This window comes from Protopterus annectens, chromosome 9.part0 (assembly GCF_019279795.1).
Source record: "Protopterus annectens isolate FY-2018-M chromosome 9.part0, PAN1.0, whole genome shotgun sequence".
Taxonomy (NCBI): domain Eukaryota; kingdom Metazoa; phylum Chordata; order Ceratodontiformes; family Protopteridae; genus Protopterus; species Protopterus annectens.
In genome coordinates, this window is record NC_056743.1 from 1,440,386,394 (window position 1) to 1,440,407,039 (window position 20,646).

The 20,646-nt window shown below is 41.9% G+C and overlaps 1 protein-coding gene across 2 annotated transcripts in view; it reads left to right on the forward strand.

Annotated features, from left to right (window-relative positions):
- Positions 1 to 19,257, forward strand: part of TGOLN2 (trans-golgi network protein 2) — a 345,331-nt gene extending 326,074 nt beyond the window's left edge. For both annotated transcript variants that reach the window (XM_044084401.1, XM_044084399.1), the window contains one exon: positions 15,585 to 19,257. In XM_044084401.1, the coding sequence (XP_043940336.1) occupies positions 15,585 to 15,590 (6 nt within the window). In that variant the 3' untranslated portion in view covers positions 15,591 to 19,257. The remainder of the gene's footprint in view (positions 1 to 15,584) is intronic.
- The last annotated feature ends 1,389 nt before the right edge of the window (positions 19,258 to 20,646 follow it).

Consider the following 20,646-nt stretch of genomic DNA (forward strand, 5'->3'; position numbering starts at 1 on the left):
TGAAATCTAAGGTGGATGCTCTGGCTGAAGGTATTGAGTGTAAAGAGTTGCAGGATTTAGTTCATGTGTCTGAACAGGTAGGTAAACATTCCTTGCAGTGTGGTTTTGATGCTGTGCAGGCCTCCTCCAGGGTGGCTGCCACTGGTTCTGTTCTTCGTAGGCACGCCTGGCTGAGAGATCAGAATTTAGCTGAGCATGTTAAGACAAGGATTTTGGATGCTCCTTTACAGTCAGATGTGTTGTTTGGTTCGCCTGTGGAAGCAGTTTTGAAGAAAATGGAGGACAAGGCTAAGTCTATGCAAACTGTTAAAGATTTTTTGCAGGTGCAGCCTCCGAAGTTTAGTAGAAATTGGCCTACTAAGGGATGGACTTATCCTGCTTATGATTCCCAGTCTAGGGGTAGGTCTAGACGTGGTAGGGGCAGAGCTCAGGGTTCTTTAGGCCTAGGACAGGGAGTTCCCCTGCTCAGACTTCTGGTGAGGGCAGGGGTCAGTCCTTTCGTAAGCAGACCCAATGACCTACCTTTTCAGCTGCCAGTACATTCTCGCCTGGCAGCACCTTTGGGAGGGAGGCTGTCTCTTTTCAAAGAAAATTGGGATTTAATTACCCAAGACAGATGGGTTCTGGATATTATTCACCACGGTTACAGGTTTTATTTCCATACCTTGCCTCCTTTCAAAGGCATGCCAGACATTCCTCCTCTTCAAAGGACAGAGGCTCAGAAGCAAATTTCTCTGTTGCTCCAAATAGGGGCCATTCAGTCAGTTCCTGTGCCGGAAAGGGGCCTAGGATTTTATTCTCGCCTGTTCCTAGTACCAAAGAAGGGGAACACGTGGAGACCAATTCTGGATTTATCTATCCTCAACACTTATCTGGACATTCCCAAGTTCAAAATGTTGACGTTACAACAGCTTTTACCTCTGCTGGGCAAAGATCACTGGATGGTAACTTTAGATCTCAAGGAAGCTTACCTTCATGTGCCAATCAGACTAAGTTGCAGGAAGTATCTGCGTTTCGAGCTGGAAATTCTCATTATCAGTTCTCTGCATTGCCCTTTGGCTTATCTACTGCGCCCAGAGTATTCACAAAGGTTCTGGCTCCAGTGATAGCTTACTTCAGGCTAAAAGGAATCCAAATCTATCCTTACTTGGACGACTGCCTGATTCTGGCTCAAGAAAAAGAAGATCTTCTACAGCATCTGGAATATGTCATAGCAGTGCTACGATGCCTAGGGTATTCTGTGAACGAAATAAAGTCCAGTCTAGTACCCTCTCAAGACATGTGCTTTCTGGGTGTGAGACTGAATACAGCAGCCCAGATGGCCTTTTAACCCCGGACAAACAAAAGAATCTTTCCAGTTACTTCCATCATCTATCTCTTCAGTCCGGGCTGACTGCAAGGACAGTCCTTCAAGCCTTAGGGTTCATGGCATCTTGTATTCTGGTGCTTCCCAATGCCAAACTGCATATGAGGAAGCTACAATGGTATCTCAAAAATCTGTGGACACAGCACTGCCAGGATTTGGACACTGTCATTCCAATAATACCTTGCATTCAAAAGGAATTTTTGTGGTGGGCTCAGGAATGTCACCTAAACAAGGGACTCTCTGTGACCCGGCCAGAGGCAAGTCAGATTCTAACGACAGATGCCTCAGATGTTGCTTGGGAGCTCATCTAAATGGAAAGTGGATACAAGACAAGTGGCCTGCCAGACTACAGCATCTACATATCAACATGAAAGAGATGTTAGCAGTTCAGTTTGCATTAATTGCTTTCAAAGAGTTACTTCTTCCAGGGCAGGTGTTGATTCTAACAGACAACACAACTGTCATGTGGTACATCAACAAACAAGGGGGAACACATTCTTACCCATTGTGCAGACAAGTAATGATTTTATGGGAGACTGCGCTCACTCTGCAACTAACTCTTCAGGCAAGGTTTCTGCCGGGAGCACAGAACTCCTTAGCAGATGTATTAAGCAGACAAATCATGGATCCCCACGAGTGGAAACTGGATCTTCATGTATTTCAAAAATTGACAGTGTCATGGGGAACTCCAGACATAGATCTGTTCGCTTCTCCACTAAACCACCAGCTGCCAAAGTTTTGCACGAAGGGATTTCATCACACAGCTTGGAAAGTGGATGCTCTTTCTTTCAGTTGGAAAAATCTTCATGTGTATGCCTTTCCACCTCTGCCTCTTCTTCCAAAGGTGCTTCTAAAGGTCAGACAAGACAAGCCAAGGATGATTTTAATAGCTCCAGATTGGCCTCGGCAGCACTGGTACCCATTACTGAGGAGTCTGGTAAGGAAGCCTCCATGGCCTTTACCCTTGATTCCACACCTGTTGTCTCAGAGGGACGGTCATCTGCTCAATGTCAAGCTTCACTCTCTACATCTAACAGCCTGGCATATTCTGTTTTGAAAGACAGCAGGTCTCAGCTTCCTCAACAAGTTTTAAATGTGATTATGGAAGCCAGAAGACCTAGTACAAGGAAAGTGTACGCAGAAAAATGGAAGAGATTTTTGTTTTGGAGTGCAGCAAACAATTTGGAGATTACCGAGCCAGATTTGAGTGTGGCTCTTCAATATCTTACTGAGTTACTGGACAAAGGTTTGTCTTTCTCTTCCATTAAGATTCATGCTGCAGCAATTTCAGCTCACTATGATTGTGACCCACCATTGTTTTCGCATCCTTTGTTCAAGCAATTTCTTAGAGGGGCAAAGAATATAAGACCCCCACGTAGAGCTCCTACTCCTGCTTGGGATCTCAATTTTGTGTTGGAGAAACTTACTCTACAACCTTTTGAGCCTGCGGCTACTGCTGAATTGAAATACTTGTCATGGAAGACTGCTTTTTTGTTGGCCATTACTTCTGCAAGAAGGGTTTCTGAGTTGCAGGCCCTTATGGCAGTGGAGCCTTTTTTTTGATTTTTCATAAGGATAGGGTATCTTTACGTACTAATCCTTCCTTTATGCCTAAGGTGGTTTCTAGTGTGGCTTTAAACCAAACTATTCATTTGCCTACCTTTTATGCAGATCCCCAGAATAAAGGGGAAAAGATTTTGCACACTTTAGATGTACACAGGCTATTGCGTTATTATTTGAGCAGGACTAAGGATTTTAGGCAGTCTCAGCAGTTGTTTGTTTCTTTTGCTTTGAGTTCAAAGGGCAAGCCTGTGTCAAAACAAACTATTTCTAGGTGGATTGGGTGTTGCATTACATTTTGTTATTCCCATCATGGCAAGGAGATTCCAGCTGGGATTAGGCCTCATTCCACTAGGGCTACTGCCACCTCCACAGCATTTCTAAGGGGGGTGGCGACTAAGGATATTTTGGAGGCAGCTACTTGGAGTTCAGTGCATACTTTCTCTAAGCATTATCACCTTCCTCTCTACTCTAAGTCTAGGGCTGGTTTTGCCACAGCTATTTTGCAAGGCATGTTGTCAGTTCCTGCTTCCTTATGATTTGCCAGCCTCCCTTACCTCTGCTTTGGGATTCTACCCAATAGTTAGGACTGCAGCAATGTGGAATGAAGAACATAGTACAGTTTTGTACCTACCATAAATGTAGATGTTCGAGGATCCACATTGCTGCAGTCCAATTTACCCTCCCTCCTTCCCCTCTGTGTTTAGGGGTGGTTGTGTAGGTGAGGTTATATTCTGCTAATTGTGTATATATTGTATATATATTTTTTGGTGCAGGTATTTTGGGAGTTTTTGTTTTTGGCCTTATCTTTTCAGGGTCTTCTGACATCTGGGGCAAGAAAAGACTGAGGATATGGCGTCGGTCATGCGCATTAGTACCCTGACGTACTGACGTCAGTCTAATGCGCCCTGACCGACATCAGCCATATACTTTGGTATTCGGGCCGACTGGACAGCGGACTACCCAATAGTTAGGACTGCAGCAATGTGGATCCTCGAACATCTACATTTATGGTAGGTACAAAACTGTACTTTCTCTGCACTGCCCTTTGACTTATCAACTGTGCCCAGGGTATTCACAAAGTGCCTAGCTCCAGTCATTGCATTTTGCAGGCAAAGAAATATTCACATTTACCCATACCTGGACGATTGTCTAATTCAGGCAGAAAGCCAGGACATACTTTTGAATCATCTGACATTTGTACAAAAGGTGCTAACTTGTCTGGGGTACACCATAAACGAAAAGAAATCACAGCTGGTACCCTGTCAACAAATTATATTCCTGGGAGCAAGCTTGAACACGACTTCCCTGATGACTTTCCTCACGTCAGAGAAACAAACTCATTTGACAACTTACTTCAAACTAGTGGCTACAAAAACCCTGCTATCTGCAAGGCAAATACTGCAAGCCTTGGGGTTCATGGCCTCGTGCATTCTACTAATTCCATATGCAAGACTGCATATGAGGAAACTACAGTAGTATATAAAAAGCCTATGGTGTCAACATTCTCAGGATCTAGAAGCAATGATTCCTGTCATACCTTGCCTACAGTTAGAATTCCTTTGGTGGGCAGAGGCCTGCCACCAAAAGAAGGGACTACCATTCACTCTACCCCATGCTGCCCAAACCGTAACAACAGATGCATCAGATTGTGTATGGGGGGCTCACCTGGCAGGGAAGTGCATTCAGGGCAAATGGAACCCAAGTCAAATGTACCTGCATATCAATCAAAAAGAAATGTTAGCTGTACAGAATGCTCTGACAGCCTTCAAGGACCACATTCTTCCAGGACAATTAATGGTAAAGACGGACAACACCACTGTTATGTGGTACGTAAAGAAGCAGGGAGTACCCATTCCTATCCACTCCGCAGACTAGCCATGGCTCTGTGGAACACAGCCTTGAGCTACCAAGTGCATCTACAGGCTCAATTCCTGCCAGGAAAACTAAATGCACTGGCAGATGAACTAAGCAGAAATCTCATGGACCCACACGAGTGGAAACTGTAACCAAAGACTTTCAAAATGCTGATAAACAAATGGGGTAGCCCAGATATAGACCTGTTTGCCTCCCCCCAGAACTACCAGTTGGACAAATTCTGCACAAGGACTCCCCACAAGTAAGCTTGGAAAGTGGATGCTCTGTCCTTCAGCTGGAAAAAAAATATCAGTTTATGCCTTTCCTCTTCTGCCTCTCCTCTCCAAAGTAATACTAAAGACTAAAGAGCAAGCAAGACAAATCAAGGATGATACTGATTGCACTAGACTGGCAACGTCAACACTGGTACCCGCTCTTGCGCAGTGTGTCACAGCTAGCCCCATGGCACCTGCCTCAGACCCCTACCCTGCTGTCACAACAGGAAAGCCAGATTCTGCACTCCCATTTTCAAACCCTGAACCTGGCAGCCTGGCTAATTACCTAATGTCTCCGTTACCATCCCTCAGTAAACAAGTGTTGGATGTCATTTTGGAGGAAAGGAGGCCTAGTACTAGAAAATCTTATGCTGAAAAATAGAAAAGATTCTGTGCTGGAACTAAACTCAAGGGATGGCCACAGCAGCGCCCAATTTACCTCAGATTCTTCAATACTTAACTGAGATGCTTCACAAGGGCCTTTCCTTTTCCTCCATCAAAATTCACGCCTCTGCTATTTCAGCTTATTACAACACAGAACCACCCCTCTTTTCTCACCCACTGCTCAAGCAGTTTCTCAGAGGGGCCAAAAACTTAAGACCACCCAGAACAGCCCCAACTCCAGCCTGGGACCTTAACTTTGTATTGGAAAAACTCACTCTGCCTCCTTTTGAGCCAGCTGCAAGTGCAGAGTTAAAATTCCTTTCTTGGAAAACAGCTTTTCTTTTAGCAATCACTTCAGCAAGAAGGGTATCTGAATTGGCAGTGGAGCCTTTCATCATCTTTCATGCAGACAGGGTGTCCCTCAGGACCAATCCCTCCTTCATGCCCAAAGTGGTATCCAGTGTGGCTCTTAATCAATCCATTCATTTGCCAGCCTTCTTTTCTAATCCACAGAACAAAGGGGAACGGATACTGCACTCAAGTATAGACAACTTAGATTTTACTTGGACAGGACTAAACCTCAAAGGACATCTGAACAACTGCTGGTGGCATTTGCTGCAGGTGCAGAGGGGAAGGCTACTTCAAAACAAACCATTTCTAAATGGATAGGCCATTGCATTCATTTCTGCTATAAGCACCATGGAAAACCTATCCCACAGGGGATTAGACTTCATTCAACCAGGGCTGCATCTACCTCTACAGCCTTTCTCAGCGGTGTCCCTACCAGAGACATCCTAGAAGCTGCTACCTCTGTACATACTTTCACCAAGCATTACCATTTGCCAATTTTCTCTAAATCCAGAGCTGGCTTTGCCACTGCAGTATTGCAGGGCCTTATAGCTGGTCCTAATGCTATCTAAATTCCTCCTCCCATCCTAAGCTTTGGGAATCTACCCAAATGTGATGACTGCAACAGTGAAACACGAAGAACATAGTACAGTTGTGTACACTTACCATAAATGTAGATGTTCGAGTGTATTCACTGTTGCAGTCCTGGTTACCCTCCGTCCAGCCCACTGACTTCTTTTGGCTGTACCTCTACACTCCTTTACTATGCTTAAAAGCTTTTTGGTGTATTTGCTTTTTTGTTGGAGGTTTTATATATATATATATATATATATATATATCTATATATATCTATATATATATATATATATATATGTATATGTATATGTATATGTATATGTATATATATATATATATATATATATATATATGTATGTATATATGTATGTATTTAATTTCTTCCGATTAAGGGGGCACCTGACATCTGGGGCAAGAAAAACTTGATGTAATGGCGGCTGCATGCTTTATACCCCTGACTACCTGACGTCACAGAAGATGAGACAGCAACCGAAGCAGGACCCAAGACTTCGATAATCTGGCCGACTGAGGGCTACTGCAAGCAGATAACCCAAATGTGATGACTGCAACAGTGAATACACTCGAACATCTACATTTATGGTAAGTGTACACAACTGTACTTTCTGGTAGTAGTAACTTTAGCTACAGTATCTCCCTTTGTGGTATGACCTGGATATCCTTTTGCTGGACTGTTCTTTTGATAAAAATGGCTTGTTTGCGCAGAGGCTGCAGTCCCTGCTTGATGCCTCCCCATTTCATGTAGCTTGATTCCATGCCGGGGGGGGGGGGTGCTTTCCTGTGGCTAATCCTTGTTGTTCTAGGAGGAAAAGAAGGCCCTCCACACAACCTAATTCCTTGCTGACATCTATCCTTTTGTTTGCAATTTTGTCATAGTCTTCACCTAGTGTGCTCTCATGGTTCTGCTTCCCTGGAGTATAAGGAGGTTCTTTTGAGATCTAGGGGAGCTAGTTTCTGTAGCTTGGGAAGCCTCTTTTTTGTGCCCTCCTCTTTCCTATCTTGCTTTGCTACTCATTGAGTTCCAATGGGACCTGGAAAACAGACCCAGTTTGTACCTCCTGGGCAGTAGCAGCAGAGACTGTTCCACATCTTAGGGGGAAGATGTCCTTACTGCTTCTCCATGATCTGATACTTCCTCTGTGGTTATCCGCGTTTCAGGTCCCCCCTTCGTTCTCCTGTGGGAGCAGATGCAGGGCTTCAGAGCACTTAATAAGACCTGTTTCTCTTGGCCTGTGAGGGGGCTGCCATAAAAAGTGAGGAGAGTTTGGGCCTTGGAGGCTGTCAGACCCAGAATAATCCAAACCATTAATATTTGCTGGGGGAAGTGAGAAAAGTAGGACCTCTTTGCACCTCATCTCAGTACCTATATATTTCTTAATGTCCATTATATCAATTAAACGGGGATAAGTTATAGTTGCATGTGTGTTACGCAGTAAATGACAAAAAATGAGTAGCTTAATGCCAAGTGCAGGACTGCATTTCTGGAACAGGTTGACTAATGGCATATTCCATAAACCAGTTGCAAGATTTCAAAATGCCTAAAAAATCACTCTTAGTCTATTAGAGAAGAATTTAGTTGCCTTTCACTGAAGAGTGTTGTACCACATAGCCAATTTGAGCAATCCAGTTAAGTTCTTTAACAGTGTATTGTTCAATCTGTTATACAATTGTGCTCCTACTAAAATTGTTTGATATAGAGAGAGATGCATTCTGTAGTTCTGCAAAACGTTAAAATCCGTAACCAAAGAAAGAGAAATAATATAGAGTACTTGCATAATGACTGGCCCAGATGCAAGACCCTATGGCAATGCCAGAGGAGTAAGCAAATGCCTGCAGAAATATGACTGGCTAAACAAAACTGACTACAGCAGTTGTAAAAACAGAACATTAAAGCAATCCGTGAACTTCTGGATGATTGTCAGTGCAATGATAAGTAAGGAAGAACATGTCATGGATAACATTGGTATTATTGTTTTTGAATTATTTCTTAATCATTGATAAGTTAACACTTTTCTAAACAAATTCTATGGCATCTGACAGTTGTACTAACAAAATTAATGTTTTAATTTGATCCGCTAATCATGCAGAATTTTGCTGTTAAAAGGAAAAAGCAGTGGCACTGCTTCTGTGGATGGAAATGCCAGTAGTGTACATTGGGATGCTGAGTCCTTCATAGCTTAAACCCATGACAGTGTTGACAAATCAGAGGTTACAGGAAAGTTCTGTACCAGAAGAGGGGACAAAAGTAAAAGCATTCTTATTCTCAAAGAATGTACTATGCATACATTGGATTATCAGGGGCCAGTCAGTATTTTAGTTGTTTTGAAAAAAAAAATAATGAGTTTATATGCAAATCAGATGCTGTCTTGAAGAAATGTTTTATTCTAGACCTAGAATAGATTCAAAATGGGGGGGGGGGTTACATTACCTGCACAACCACAGTGAGAACATGTAGCGATATTTTGAAGTGACGTTCAATGGGAAGCCACTTTACTCGATTTCTGCAAGTGTTCATGACCTGCTAAGATGGAATCTAGAGGTTCTAGGTTGCACAACTGTAGCACTCTGATGAATGTAAAGTTACCCGAGTAATTTTACATAATCTTTTACATGGCAGGTACATTATGTAAAGACATAAGTACCACAAGGGTCCTTGCTGGGACTTTACCATCATTTATGAACAATTAAAAGTGTAAACTGCACAGTAGTGACTGTACTTTCAGTATGGTGGTGACTGCATGTGTGTGGTGCAGCTGCAAATGGTCTTTGACAGTGACACCTCAGGGTGGGCCTGCATTGTCTTTACAGTTAAAGCACAGCAGATCAGTCATAATTGAAAAGAAAACAAACATTATTGTGTCAAACAGCAGGCAGAAAATAGTCTACCCTTTTCACAAGTCAGGATTGTGGATTTTCTGGACCTGTAGAGATGGTTCCTAACTGGTAATGTTTAGGTTTTTTATTAGCTTGAACCTTGCCTGTAAAGAGTGTGTAAACTACTGCAATGAAGAACATTAACCAGAAACCAGGTGATGATCATGTTATCTCACTGTTGCAATCCTAACTGATGGGATTTCCTGCCATGGAAACCTTTGGCCAGCTCGACTACCAGAGTATTTCCTCCTCTTCCTGCAGATGGCCTGACTGATAAGTCATCTAGGTATAAAGGAAGTCAGCTGGTGCCATAAACCCAGTTCTTTCTTGCCATCTGAGCCAGAAGCAGAGTGTGAGTCAGTTGGTCCGCACCAGGGAAAGAAGACATCTAAAGCTAATTACCCCATTAGGAAAGTTTTCTTATGTTTCTTGACTAATGGCAGAGAAAGTTAATAACTGTCTACTCTTTTGCAAGGAGATACCATACCAAGACTTTCATTCTTTTTTTGTAACTTGTTTTAGGTCCAGAATACAACATAGCTAACTCTTGGTTCTGTGCTCACTTTAACAGTAGGGATATCAAGCATAGGGCTGAGATTTTAGCTAAACATTTTAATGAGTCGTTCGGACCTTCTCATTACCATGTCGTCTGCCAGTCAGACCGAGGTTGATCTCCCTATGTGTAAGAAGAAGTATACATAACATAAGAGTACTGAGTGGTGTTCGTTCGCCATCCACCAGTTAATCCAGGCTTGTTACTGTCAAAGAAGGAGAGACACTTTTGCAGTTCCCCTCCAACTGAGGTTGTAGCACAGGCCTCTATAGAGACCTGTTCAGAGTCTAGTATGTTGCTGGGTCCCTCTACTTCTACACAAGCCAGAGGACCAAGCTTGTTGCTAGAGTCTGGAGCCCCTTCCCAAGTTCAGGCTTCCGACAACCATTTACAAACTGTCGAAGGGGAGACTGGAGTCTCCTGCTAGCAGAATATTGTCTCAGTTCACAGTTCTCGAGATTTAGCTCTTTGTCTGCACCCCAGTCCTGGCACTGACATCACTCTTTGGCCAAAGTCTACAGTCTCACATAAAAAGGCTTCATCCCAAACTCTGACCTATCTACAGGACCTTGTTAGGTGGCTGAGGATATGATTACTATAGTCAGATCCTGGAAAATGGAAAAGGGACAGTCTCTGGGGACTCTTATGATTCTGTTGATTCAGAGGATGATATTGATGAATCCACCTTTGAGGAAGGTTTGTCTATTGCTTTCTATGGGGACTGGCATTCTGATGAGTTGATGAACCTTGCCTCAACACCCCCCAAGGACATTTCTTTTGGTGAGACCCTACACACCCTGAGGAAACACTTCAAATGGGAAGCTCAAGATTGTCCACAATCCAAGAAGACGATCACTGATTTCCTAAAACTTTCTAAGCATAAACATCTTTCTAGCTCTCCAGTCTTAGAGATGGACAATTCAATTTTTTTGGATTCCTCCTTGCAGCCAGACTGTGTTCTCCCTGCCCCTTGGGAACTAGACAGATTTTAGAGTTCTGGATTCCCATAGGCACCTTTGTAAGAATCCTGTAGCTGATCCTGAAGTGGTGACTCCAGGTCCTAAGGGAGCTAAAACTAACACACCAAGAAATCCCCTACCAACTGACAAAGTAGAGCCTTGGACAGGTTCAGAAAAAAAGTCTACACCTCTCTTACCCTGGTTGTGAGGGCCCTAAATTGACAGTTTCAGATGGTCAAGTATCAGGGGACCCCGTTAGACCAAATGAAGGAAAAATTTGTGGGGACTGAAAATAAGGCCTTCTCTAAGGAACTGCAAGACTTAAAGCTACTTCTCTGAAGTAGCTAAGTGCTCGTTGCACTGTGGCTATGATGCTCTGGAAGCATCCAGCTGGGCAGCAGCTTTCCGGTTCCTTTACTAGAAGACGTTCTTGGCTGAGTGAGTAATCCATCCCTGAAAATGTTAAATCCAGTCTTCTGGATCTTCCTTTTAGGCCAAAGTTACCTTTTTGCTCCTAAGATTGAAGACAGAAGGAAAGGGAGTTAACTTGTCTTATGTGTCCCATAAAAAGAGGATACCTTGAAGATGTATCCTGGATATGTTCAGACTCATCAGATTCTTGTAGGGACCAAAGTTCAAAATGCTAACCCTTCAAAAGTTGCTGCCCTTTATTTACCCCAGTGCCTACATGGTAACCCCAGGTCTAAAAGATACATACCTCCACATTCCTATAGAAAAAACTCTCAGGGGGTTCTTGCACTTCAGAGCAGGTGTGAAGCATTATCAGTTTTGTGCACTGCCCTTTGGCTTGTCTGCTGCACCGTAGATATTCACCAAATGCCTAGCCTCAGTGGTAGCCTTCTGGAGGTCAGATTTATCCGTGCCTAGACGATTGCTCATTCAAGCAACAAATCCAAGCAGATTTGTTTTACACCCAAGAAATACTGGCATTTCTGGGGTTCACAGTCAAAATCCAATAAAATTAGACCATCCCCACAAACAGGATTATGTTTGTGGGGGCTTTGTTGGACTCCTGTCTTCAAAAAGCGTTCCTTCCTCCAGAGAAGGGTACCTTTCTAACTCAGTACTTCCAAAAACTTCTTCACAGGATCCATCTCACAGCCAGAGAGTTCCTCAGAGCCCTGGGCTACATGGCTTTTTACATTCTCATGATCCCCATTGCCATATTCCACATAAGGAAGCTACAATGGTACCTCAGAAATGTGTGGTGCCAGCACTCCCAACCCCTCAACTTCAGGGTGAAGCTTCTCCCTTGTCTCAGGAAAGAGTTTGGCTAGTGGACCGTAGTATGCTCCCTCAATTTAGGCCTGTCCTTCAGGATTATTCCTCAAAACCAAACTTTCACCACAGATGCCTCAGACATAGTCTGGTGGACACACTACAACATCTTACAGACACAGGGCAGATGGGACTCCTAGTTCATAAACAAACACATCAACCTAAAAAGTTTTGGCAGTCCAGCAAGGCGTAGTTGGTTTCAAAGACCAGTGGAAGTCAGTCGTACTCCTAGAAAAAATGGACAGTACCACCATTAGTTGGTACATAAACAAGCAGAGGGGACTCCTATCTTTGTCACCTAATCATGGATCTTTGGGAAACTGCAAACTCCCTAGGTCTGCACCTTAAGGCTCATTACTTACCAAGAGAAAGAAATCATCTGGTGGTTCACCTAAGCAGGAGCCTGTCAGACCCTCATGAGTGACAACAGGAAGTTTTTCCTCAGCAAAGCCAGAGAATAGGGTGTGCCAGAGGTGGACCTTTTTGCCACAAAAGAAAACTTCCACTTGAAAAAGTTTTGCTCAAGGACCAAAAACCAAGTCAGCCTGGAGGATGGATGCCTTCTCCTTCCCTTGGACAAGCATGTTCCTCTACGCCTTCTGTCCAGTAACCTTACTCCCAGGGTACTAAAGATAAGGGAGGAAGGACCAACAGTTATTCTAGTAGCCCCAGTCCTGTAATGCTCATTCTCAGCACAAAGGAACCATAGTTGCTGCCCCAATGAGTGGATATGCTGACACAGAACAAGGGCACCATCATACAACCCAACCTGAACACTCTCAAATTGACAGCTTGGCTGATATTTTGACCTCCTGGAGGGCGACATCACTTGAGAAGCAGGTCCTGGACATTCTAAAAGAAGCCAGGAGAACCTAGTATAAGAAAATCTTACTCCTCCAAATGGAAGAGACTTACTACATGGTACAGACAAAAGGGACAGAATCCGCTTCAGGCCCAGGTTCCTCTGATCATTTCTTACTTGTCAAAACTTTTTGACAAAGGGCTTACTTATTCCTCTGTTAAAATTCACACTTCAGCTTCTCAACCCCCTGTCTTTTCCCACCAGCTCATGAAACTGTTCCAGACAGGGGTTATTCACATTAGACTCCTGAGAAAACCTCCAGTTCCCCTGTGAGATCTCACTTTCATTCTGGAGAAGCTGACCCTTTCCTCTTTCGAGCAGTCTGCCTCCACAGACATCAAATTCTTGACTTGGAAGACAGCTTTTCTGAAAGCAATTACTTCAGCTAGAAAAGTGTCAGAGCTTCAGGTCCTTGTGTTTGGAACCTTTCATCACATTCCATCTTGACAGTCTATCTCCAAGGCCAATCCCTCTTTTATGGCTACAGTGCTTAGAGAGCTCTCTTTGAACCAGACCATGCACCTACCTACCTTATTTCCTAACCCTTAGAATAAGAGGGAAAGAATCCTCCATTCACTGGCTGTGCATAAACAGCTGCATTACTATTTGGACAGAACAGTAAGTGGCAAAGTCTGACCATCTTTTTGTGGCCTTTGCCATTGACTCAGTTAAAAACTGGTCTCCCCTCAATCTCTGTATTTTGTTTTTCTACAACCACTATAGAAAAAAGCCACCAGAATCTGTGAAGTCACACTTGACCAGAGCTACAATTACATCTACTGTCTTTCTTAAAGGGGTGGCCATTAAGGACATTTTAGAAGCACTGTGCATATCTTCACCAAATATTATCACTTTCCAACCTTCTCAAAGTCCAGAGATGGGTTTGCCACTGCAATCTTGCAGGGCATCCTATCATCATTATAAAATTTCCATCCACCCTTTTATCAGCTTTGGTTGTCATCCCATAAGTTAGGACTGCATCAGTGAAACATGAAGAACCTAGTACAGTTGTGTACACTTACCACAAATGTAGATGTCCGAGTGTATTCACTGTTGCAATATTCATTCCCCTCCACTCTTCCCCAAAGGTTGGAGTACACATTTTCTTCAATAGATCCAGGTTGCTCCCCACTCCTCTGTTCGGATTAGGCTCAAGCCTACACTCTGGAGTTTCCTGGGCTAAGGCCCTTAATCTTAGGGACCAGATAGAGGCTCTTTACTGTTGGAAGCAAGAAATTACTGAAAGTTTGGCATCAGCTGACTCCCTTTATACCCAGATGTCAGGGCATCAGACAGCTCCAGGAGGAGGAGGAAATTATCTGGTAGTCAGGCCAACCAAGGGCTTCCACGGCAGGAAATCCCTTCACTTATTATTGCAACAGTGAATATACTCAATCAACATTTATGGTAAGTGTACACAACCCTACTTTCCTTGTAGGTTGAAGATGCACTTGGCGCAAGAAACTTGTTACACTGTGGAAGAAATACCAAGAATGCCAAAGTTGCCATCTTGTAGTCTGTTAGGCAAACTCTGGAATAAACTTACTTTAGAATTCTGTACTTTTTTAGCAGAAGTCCAGTGAGGTAGTCACCACATCCCCACTAGTTTTTTGTTCATGTTTCAGTGACAGTGCAACTTCCAGCAGTGAGTCCAGAAGTCAGCAGTTTTTTTGGGGAACCTTTTTCCAATCCTTTAGTTTTCTTGCTGAAGTTTGTCACCCCCCCCCCCCCCCATTGAGCTGTAGAATTCATGCTTAGGCTGTGTATATAGTGCCCTAAGGTGTATCATTTTTGCAGGTGTGCTCTTCACTGCTGATTCCTCTTCATATGTACCCTCTCTCCTGCTAAGCTGTGACCATTGTGTGAATTTGTACCATGGATACTTGTGTTGGACACCTTGTTTGACATTGTTTGTTTCCTCTGATGTAGTTAGCAGAGTACTAAATACAGTAGCCTTCTGTGTAAACAGGGCAGTGTGTGTAGCCACTGCCTCTGTGAACAGAGCAGTTTGTGTAGCCGCCTCCTGTGTGAAGAGAGCAGTGTATGTAGCCTCTGCCTAGCAGTGTGCATAGCTGCTGCCTCTGTGAAGAGAGCAGTGTGTGTAGTCACCACCTCTGTGAATGGAGCACTGCGGGTAGCCACCGCCTCTGTGAAGAAAGCACTGCAGGTAGCCGCTGCCTCTGTGAAGAGAGCACTGTGGGAAGCCACCTCCTCTGGGAACAGAGCACTGTGGGTAGCCGCCTCCTGTGGGAACAGAGCACTGACAAAGTTAAAAGACCACAAGCCCAGCTGACCACTTCCCAGGCCATGTGCTGTGTCTGGGACAGTCGACTCTCTGCAATTGGAAACCTAACATTTTCTTCTAGCAGGTGTGCCCTGTAGGATGCTGAGCTCTCCTTGCTCTGACTTGCCACTTTGATCAAATCACTGGGGCTGCAAATGGTGCCAGTTTCCAGAGTACCATTTTTGGTTGTGGTTAAATATGCAGTACTGTTTATGTCCAAATGCTGCTGTTCATAGTGTTCTTTATCACATCCTTTTTGGATTGTAATGTTTTAATCTGTTAAATAAAAGGGGGGGGGGATTAAGACACATTATTTTTAAAGGGTGAAAATAAACCTCTTAAAAAATTAATAATTATCTTTTGTTACAGATGTGAGCGTAAAGTCTGCTATTGAAAAAAAGAGGCATGTTACCAGCAACGTGGCAACATGGATGAAATACTGTGAATCAGTGACACAACTTTAAAATTCAAGATTGTAAAAATAACAGGACTTGCACCAGACTTAAGAGGTTCGAGTTTATTTTTGTTGAAATTTACAACACGAAGGTTGTTAAAACATTTTAGCTTTCTCTCTCTCTCTGCTTTGACATCACACCCTGCAGTGCCACTTGCAGCATGACCAATGCCACTGCAGAACGGCTGGCTTTGTGTGAGACAAATAATTTGCACTTTCTAAACATTGTACAGAAGGAAGTTCTAACCAGCAGTGCAGATGTTGGTATCCCCTGAAGTACAGCATTGTGTGACTGTGAAAGTTGAGCTGGCATGGACCTAACCAAGTGTATGTTTCCAGTGTACCAAAGTTTATATCCACCTTTTGATAATATTTTTACAAATTAATATCTTCAGTGATGTCAAATATCTGAGATTTTTTTTCTTATGTGCACTGCAGTCTAAACAAGCACTTAATTTGATCAGTTCGTGCATAATTCCTTTGAAGGTAATGTAAAATCAAAAGTGGATTATGGACTATATAACGCATTGTCAAGAATTTAGATTTAATTAAAATTGCATGTCTGATCCAAAAAAAAAAAAAAAAATCGGCCGCATTAAATCCTCATTCTAGCTCAGGTTCAAACTTGTAACAGATTGCACTCTCAGTATCAAGGTGTCCCTTAACATGTGGAGGTGGGATTTATGCCCCCCCCCCCCCCACACACACACACACACACACACACACCACTGCTTCTAAATTGTTCTCAGTATCAAGGCTGCATGACTTTGGAGATGCATGCAGTACTTGTTTTCCTATGAATTTAAGTCTTTCACTGATATGCAAAGGTATGTGACCTCAAAGTGAGGGTAACTAAGTAACAGTGGTATGATGGGTACAGTCTTTACTGATGTTGGTGATGGGTACAGAGATGAGTAAACGTTACCTGTTAGGCATTCTGATTTCAAATAGCATGTTGCTTTAACATTTCACAGAAGATGGGATTTTATTCAGTACACTGTTCCCTTCTTCTTTTGTGAATTTTGTGAGGTTTGCTATCTATTCTTATCATAGTCTGTTCTTGTATTCTTTGGTACTAGTAAACAGGATTTTAATGACCATTGTAGTTTCACTGACTAGTACATTTACATATAAGAAAACTGTGATTTACTGTAACTGTACTTCTTTTTGCCATTTAAAAGCAAAAAAAAAGAGATCAGAGCATAAGGAAACTAAATTACATAAAATATAAGAATAAAAAACTTTTTACTCTTCTTTTTTCAAACATTATGATGGCCTGTGATATGCCCACTTGCTTAACAAAGAGCATGTTCTTTCACTCCAGCTGATGATGCTGAGATGAGGAGTGGAGCCGTAGATCTTCTTGTTACAGTGGAGTGTAGCATGCAGATCATAGTGGGTGTGTTATGGCAGTCTTTTGTAAGTTCACAACCTGCTCTCCGTTTTTGCCACAGTAGTTGCAGTGATTCTCAGTTAGCCTGAACATTGGTATTATTTTAGAGATCATGAGAAATTACATCACACTGACTCTGTTTCCTGAATTAACCTAACATTTATGTTTTTAGTGCATTTGTGATTCTTACTGAGAGTTCATTACCTGCTGTCTGGTCACAACAATGCATTAAATGTTGCAGCTGACCGTCTAATACAGTTACTCAGAACTGAATAAAAACATGTTGTACTAGTCAGTCATTGTAATGTAATTACCATGCAGCAGTCTAACTTTTTTTTTTCTTGAGCCATCTCCACCATGTAGATCTTTGGTCAATTTTTAATAAATCATTTTAGTTATGTCAGACTAAAACCATCCAGACTATTCTTTGGTCATTAAAAATACCGTAAGCCTTCCTAGGCCAGCATAGTTAAAGGGACCACTTCATCACTGAAGGCAATGCATAGGTAAATCGCAAATGTAGTTAATTTATTAGTTATAAACACAATTACATGCATATATTTTTTTGTGCAAGTGTGTGATTCCTACAGTTGGTTGAATGCATTTTGTTAAGATGGGAATTGTCAGACTTATTCAAGTCTTGTATAATCTTCTCATTTTGTTGAACCATCTCTTCGTGGTAGTATGCAGTTCCACAACATTGGAGAAATGGAGGTTTTTCTTTATCCTTACTGTTCTGCGATGACAGAGGTAGTATATTCAGAGAAACATGGTGTGCAAGAAGGGGTTTGTCTCTTTCTTTTCTTGTTTATTTTTTCTTGTCCTCATGAAATAAGTTTCATGTGCACACATGTGTATTTGTCCCATTTCATTTACTGTACGTTTCTACAGATGTATTGTTTATTTCTTCAGTTAGTGTTTGTTTTTGGACATTTGCCTGTGCTGGTGATGATTGGTTGGCTTTAGTGATGAATACCAACTGATTTTCTTCATCAGCTACAGCAGACTGCTATGGCAGACTATCATACTTTTTTTTTTAACCCCCTGATGGTCTGCATCTCTTATTCTGTGATACATATATAGTAGCATAATTGTACATCCGATTATAGTGTCCCTGTTTTGTTTTTGCAATAAAAATGCACAGTAACAAATATTGAAGATAGTTTCCTGCATCATGATGTATGGAATTAGTAAATTCCAAAATAGTTATAAAAATAAAACATTGAAACTGTATTGGGAAACTTGTTTATAGATTTGTTGGAAGGCAAGCCCCCTTGTACCAACCCCTAAACCAACAGCTTCACTACTTTTTATATTACCACCAAGGTCATAACACCAAAGAGAAACGGCATGTTTTGTTTAGTGCTTATTCTTGACATTATTCTGTTTTTTAGCAAACATTTGTGTGATGTACCACCATATGCTGCAGTGCACAGATTTTTGTTTTTTTTCATTCATTACACTGCCGTGTGATTTGGGTGATTTTAGCTATTTCTTTTTTATTAATTCTGTTTTAGTAGTTTATTTTATCAAAAATAGCCATTACAAGTGGTGTTTAATGCTAAGTCTTCAATAGACTTTTATTTTGGCAATAGCAAAGTAGGTAATCTTCAACAGCTTTTCCTCATTTTAGATAATTTTTCTTTGAATTATTTCATTTTTAAAGGTTGATTGTCTGCCCTACTGTTTGCAAAACCAATGATACCCATTGAAGGAGTGCCTTTTGACAATCTGTACTTATAATTTTCCCATTAGTATACTGTTATTTGTCACATTATAGTCTGGCCATTTTACTAGTCTGTAAAAATGAACATGGGTGTTAATGTAAGACCGAATACATTAAATTGCAGCACACAGTAAAGTTACATGTGTCCAGAGTATAATTTTTTACTGTAGGTGAACTATATTAATCACTTCAGTTAAGTCTTATTTTTGAATAACTATCTTGGTCTGAAGTAGATTTACAAGGGGCAAGCTCTGGTCCTGATATGAAGAGAAAGAAGAGAATGTCAGATGGAAGCCTATGCCTCTGCCTTAATTGCCAACCTGCTGGAGCAGATCTGCATATTGAAACAGTACTGTGCAGTACCTTCAAAGGACATTGTGTACAAGTTCTCTAAAGTTGGCAAAAAGTGTTCCACCCATTATTCAGTAGCTCTGTACATATTGTAAATAATAAACTTATGAACTTGTGATTCCTGTTCAGCGTTTTGCAAAATTGCATTTGACAAGTTTCAAAAGGAACTGTTTTAGAGGGAAAACAGCAAAGTTTCCCCAACAGTGTTTGTGGGGGAGCTATATCCAGCTAATTAGTAACAACTTTGAAGTCACTGAATTTTTAAGGTAAGGGGTATTTCTTCTTGCAAAAGTCTGCATCAGTGAAATGCATTTCAGCCTTTTGTGCATTATCTGACCCTTGGCTGTAGTACAGTTTATTTTTTTTAGTGAGGATGCAAAGAAACCGTTAAATCAGGTTAACTTTTGTTAACATTTGTGCAGTGATAGGAATGAGGCCAACGATTATTAGAACTCCTGGAATACATAGAGTAAGAATATAACTGCCATTTTGTCAGCACAACACCCAATCCCCAACCCTGAAGTCACATGATTTTTTTTTTAGTGACTGGAAATTCACTATAGTCTCTGACAATTACATGGTTCTGACATTCTTCCTCTAAAGAAAATGGTCCTGCAGTATGACCTGATCTGATTAACAACTTCCATTTATCTCTTTCTAACAGAGTAAATGAACTGATCAGTTGTTCTGATCAGCCATGACTCTTGCAAGTGTAAATACAAAATAGGTAGAGAACTAGATTTATTTATTATTTAACATTTGTTTCCTGAGAAAGTCCGACTTGGACAGAGCCAATTTTCAGTGGAGGCCCAGGGAGAAACACTGCAGACTCCTGCCTTTGGAATGTGGGAGGAAACTGGAGCACCCGGAGGAAACCTACACAAACTCAGGGAGGATGTGCAGACACCACACAGAAGGCCCCCCAGCCGAGAATCAAACTGGAGAACCTCTTGCTGTGAGGTGACAACACTAACCGTTGCACCACTGCACCATCCACATAGATTTAGATAGACTTAAAATCACCTGTCAGCTAGTTTTCTTGAAAAATATTAAGAAACAGAAGTGACTAGAAATGTGGATAATTGGAAAGAATGGCAACTCTGTATAAGTAGTAACCAGAACTGAACCCTGAAGCTGTTAAGCAGAATCTTTAGCCGTTTAACAACTATGCACCCCCTGCAGATAAGACTGTATTTCCTGTCATGATTTACTTATTTCCTCGTTTTATTTTCAGATTTGCCCCCCTCCTTTGAAGATACTGGAACAACATAGGTTTTACAGTACAGCTGCCTGAGCTCTGACTAAAAGCATGTGTTATTACTTAGTGATTCTAGGTCCCGTATTTAATACCCACTTTTACCTAGAAAGGGAGAACAGAGTACATCATACATTTTTATCCTGTCTTAATTATACTACTATATTGAGTGAGTGAAAAAGAGAGAGGGAATTTCAAACATTGTATGACAAGGCACATAGTCAAAGGGCAGGGAACTATGGCTGAGTCTGA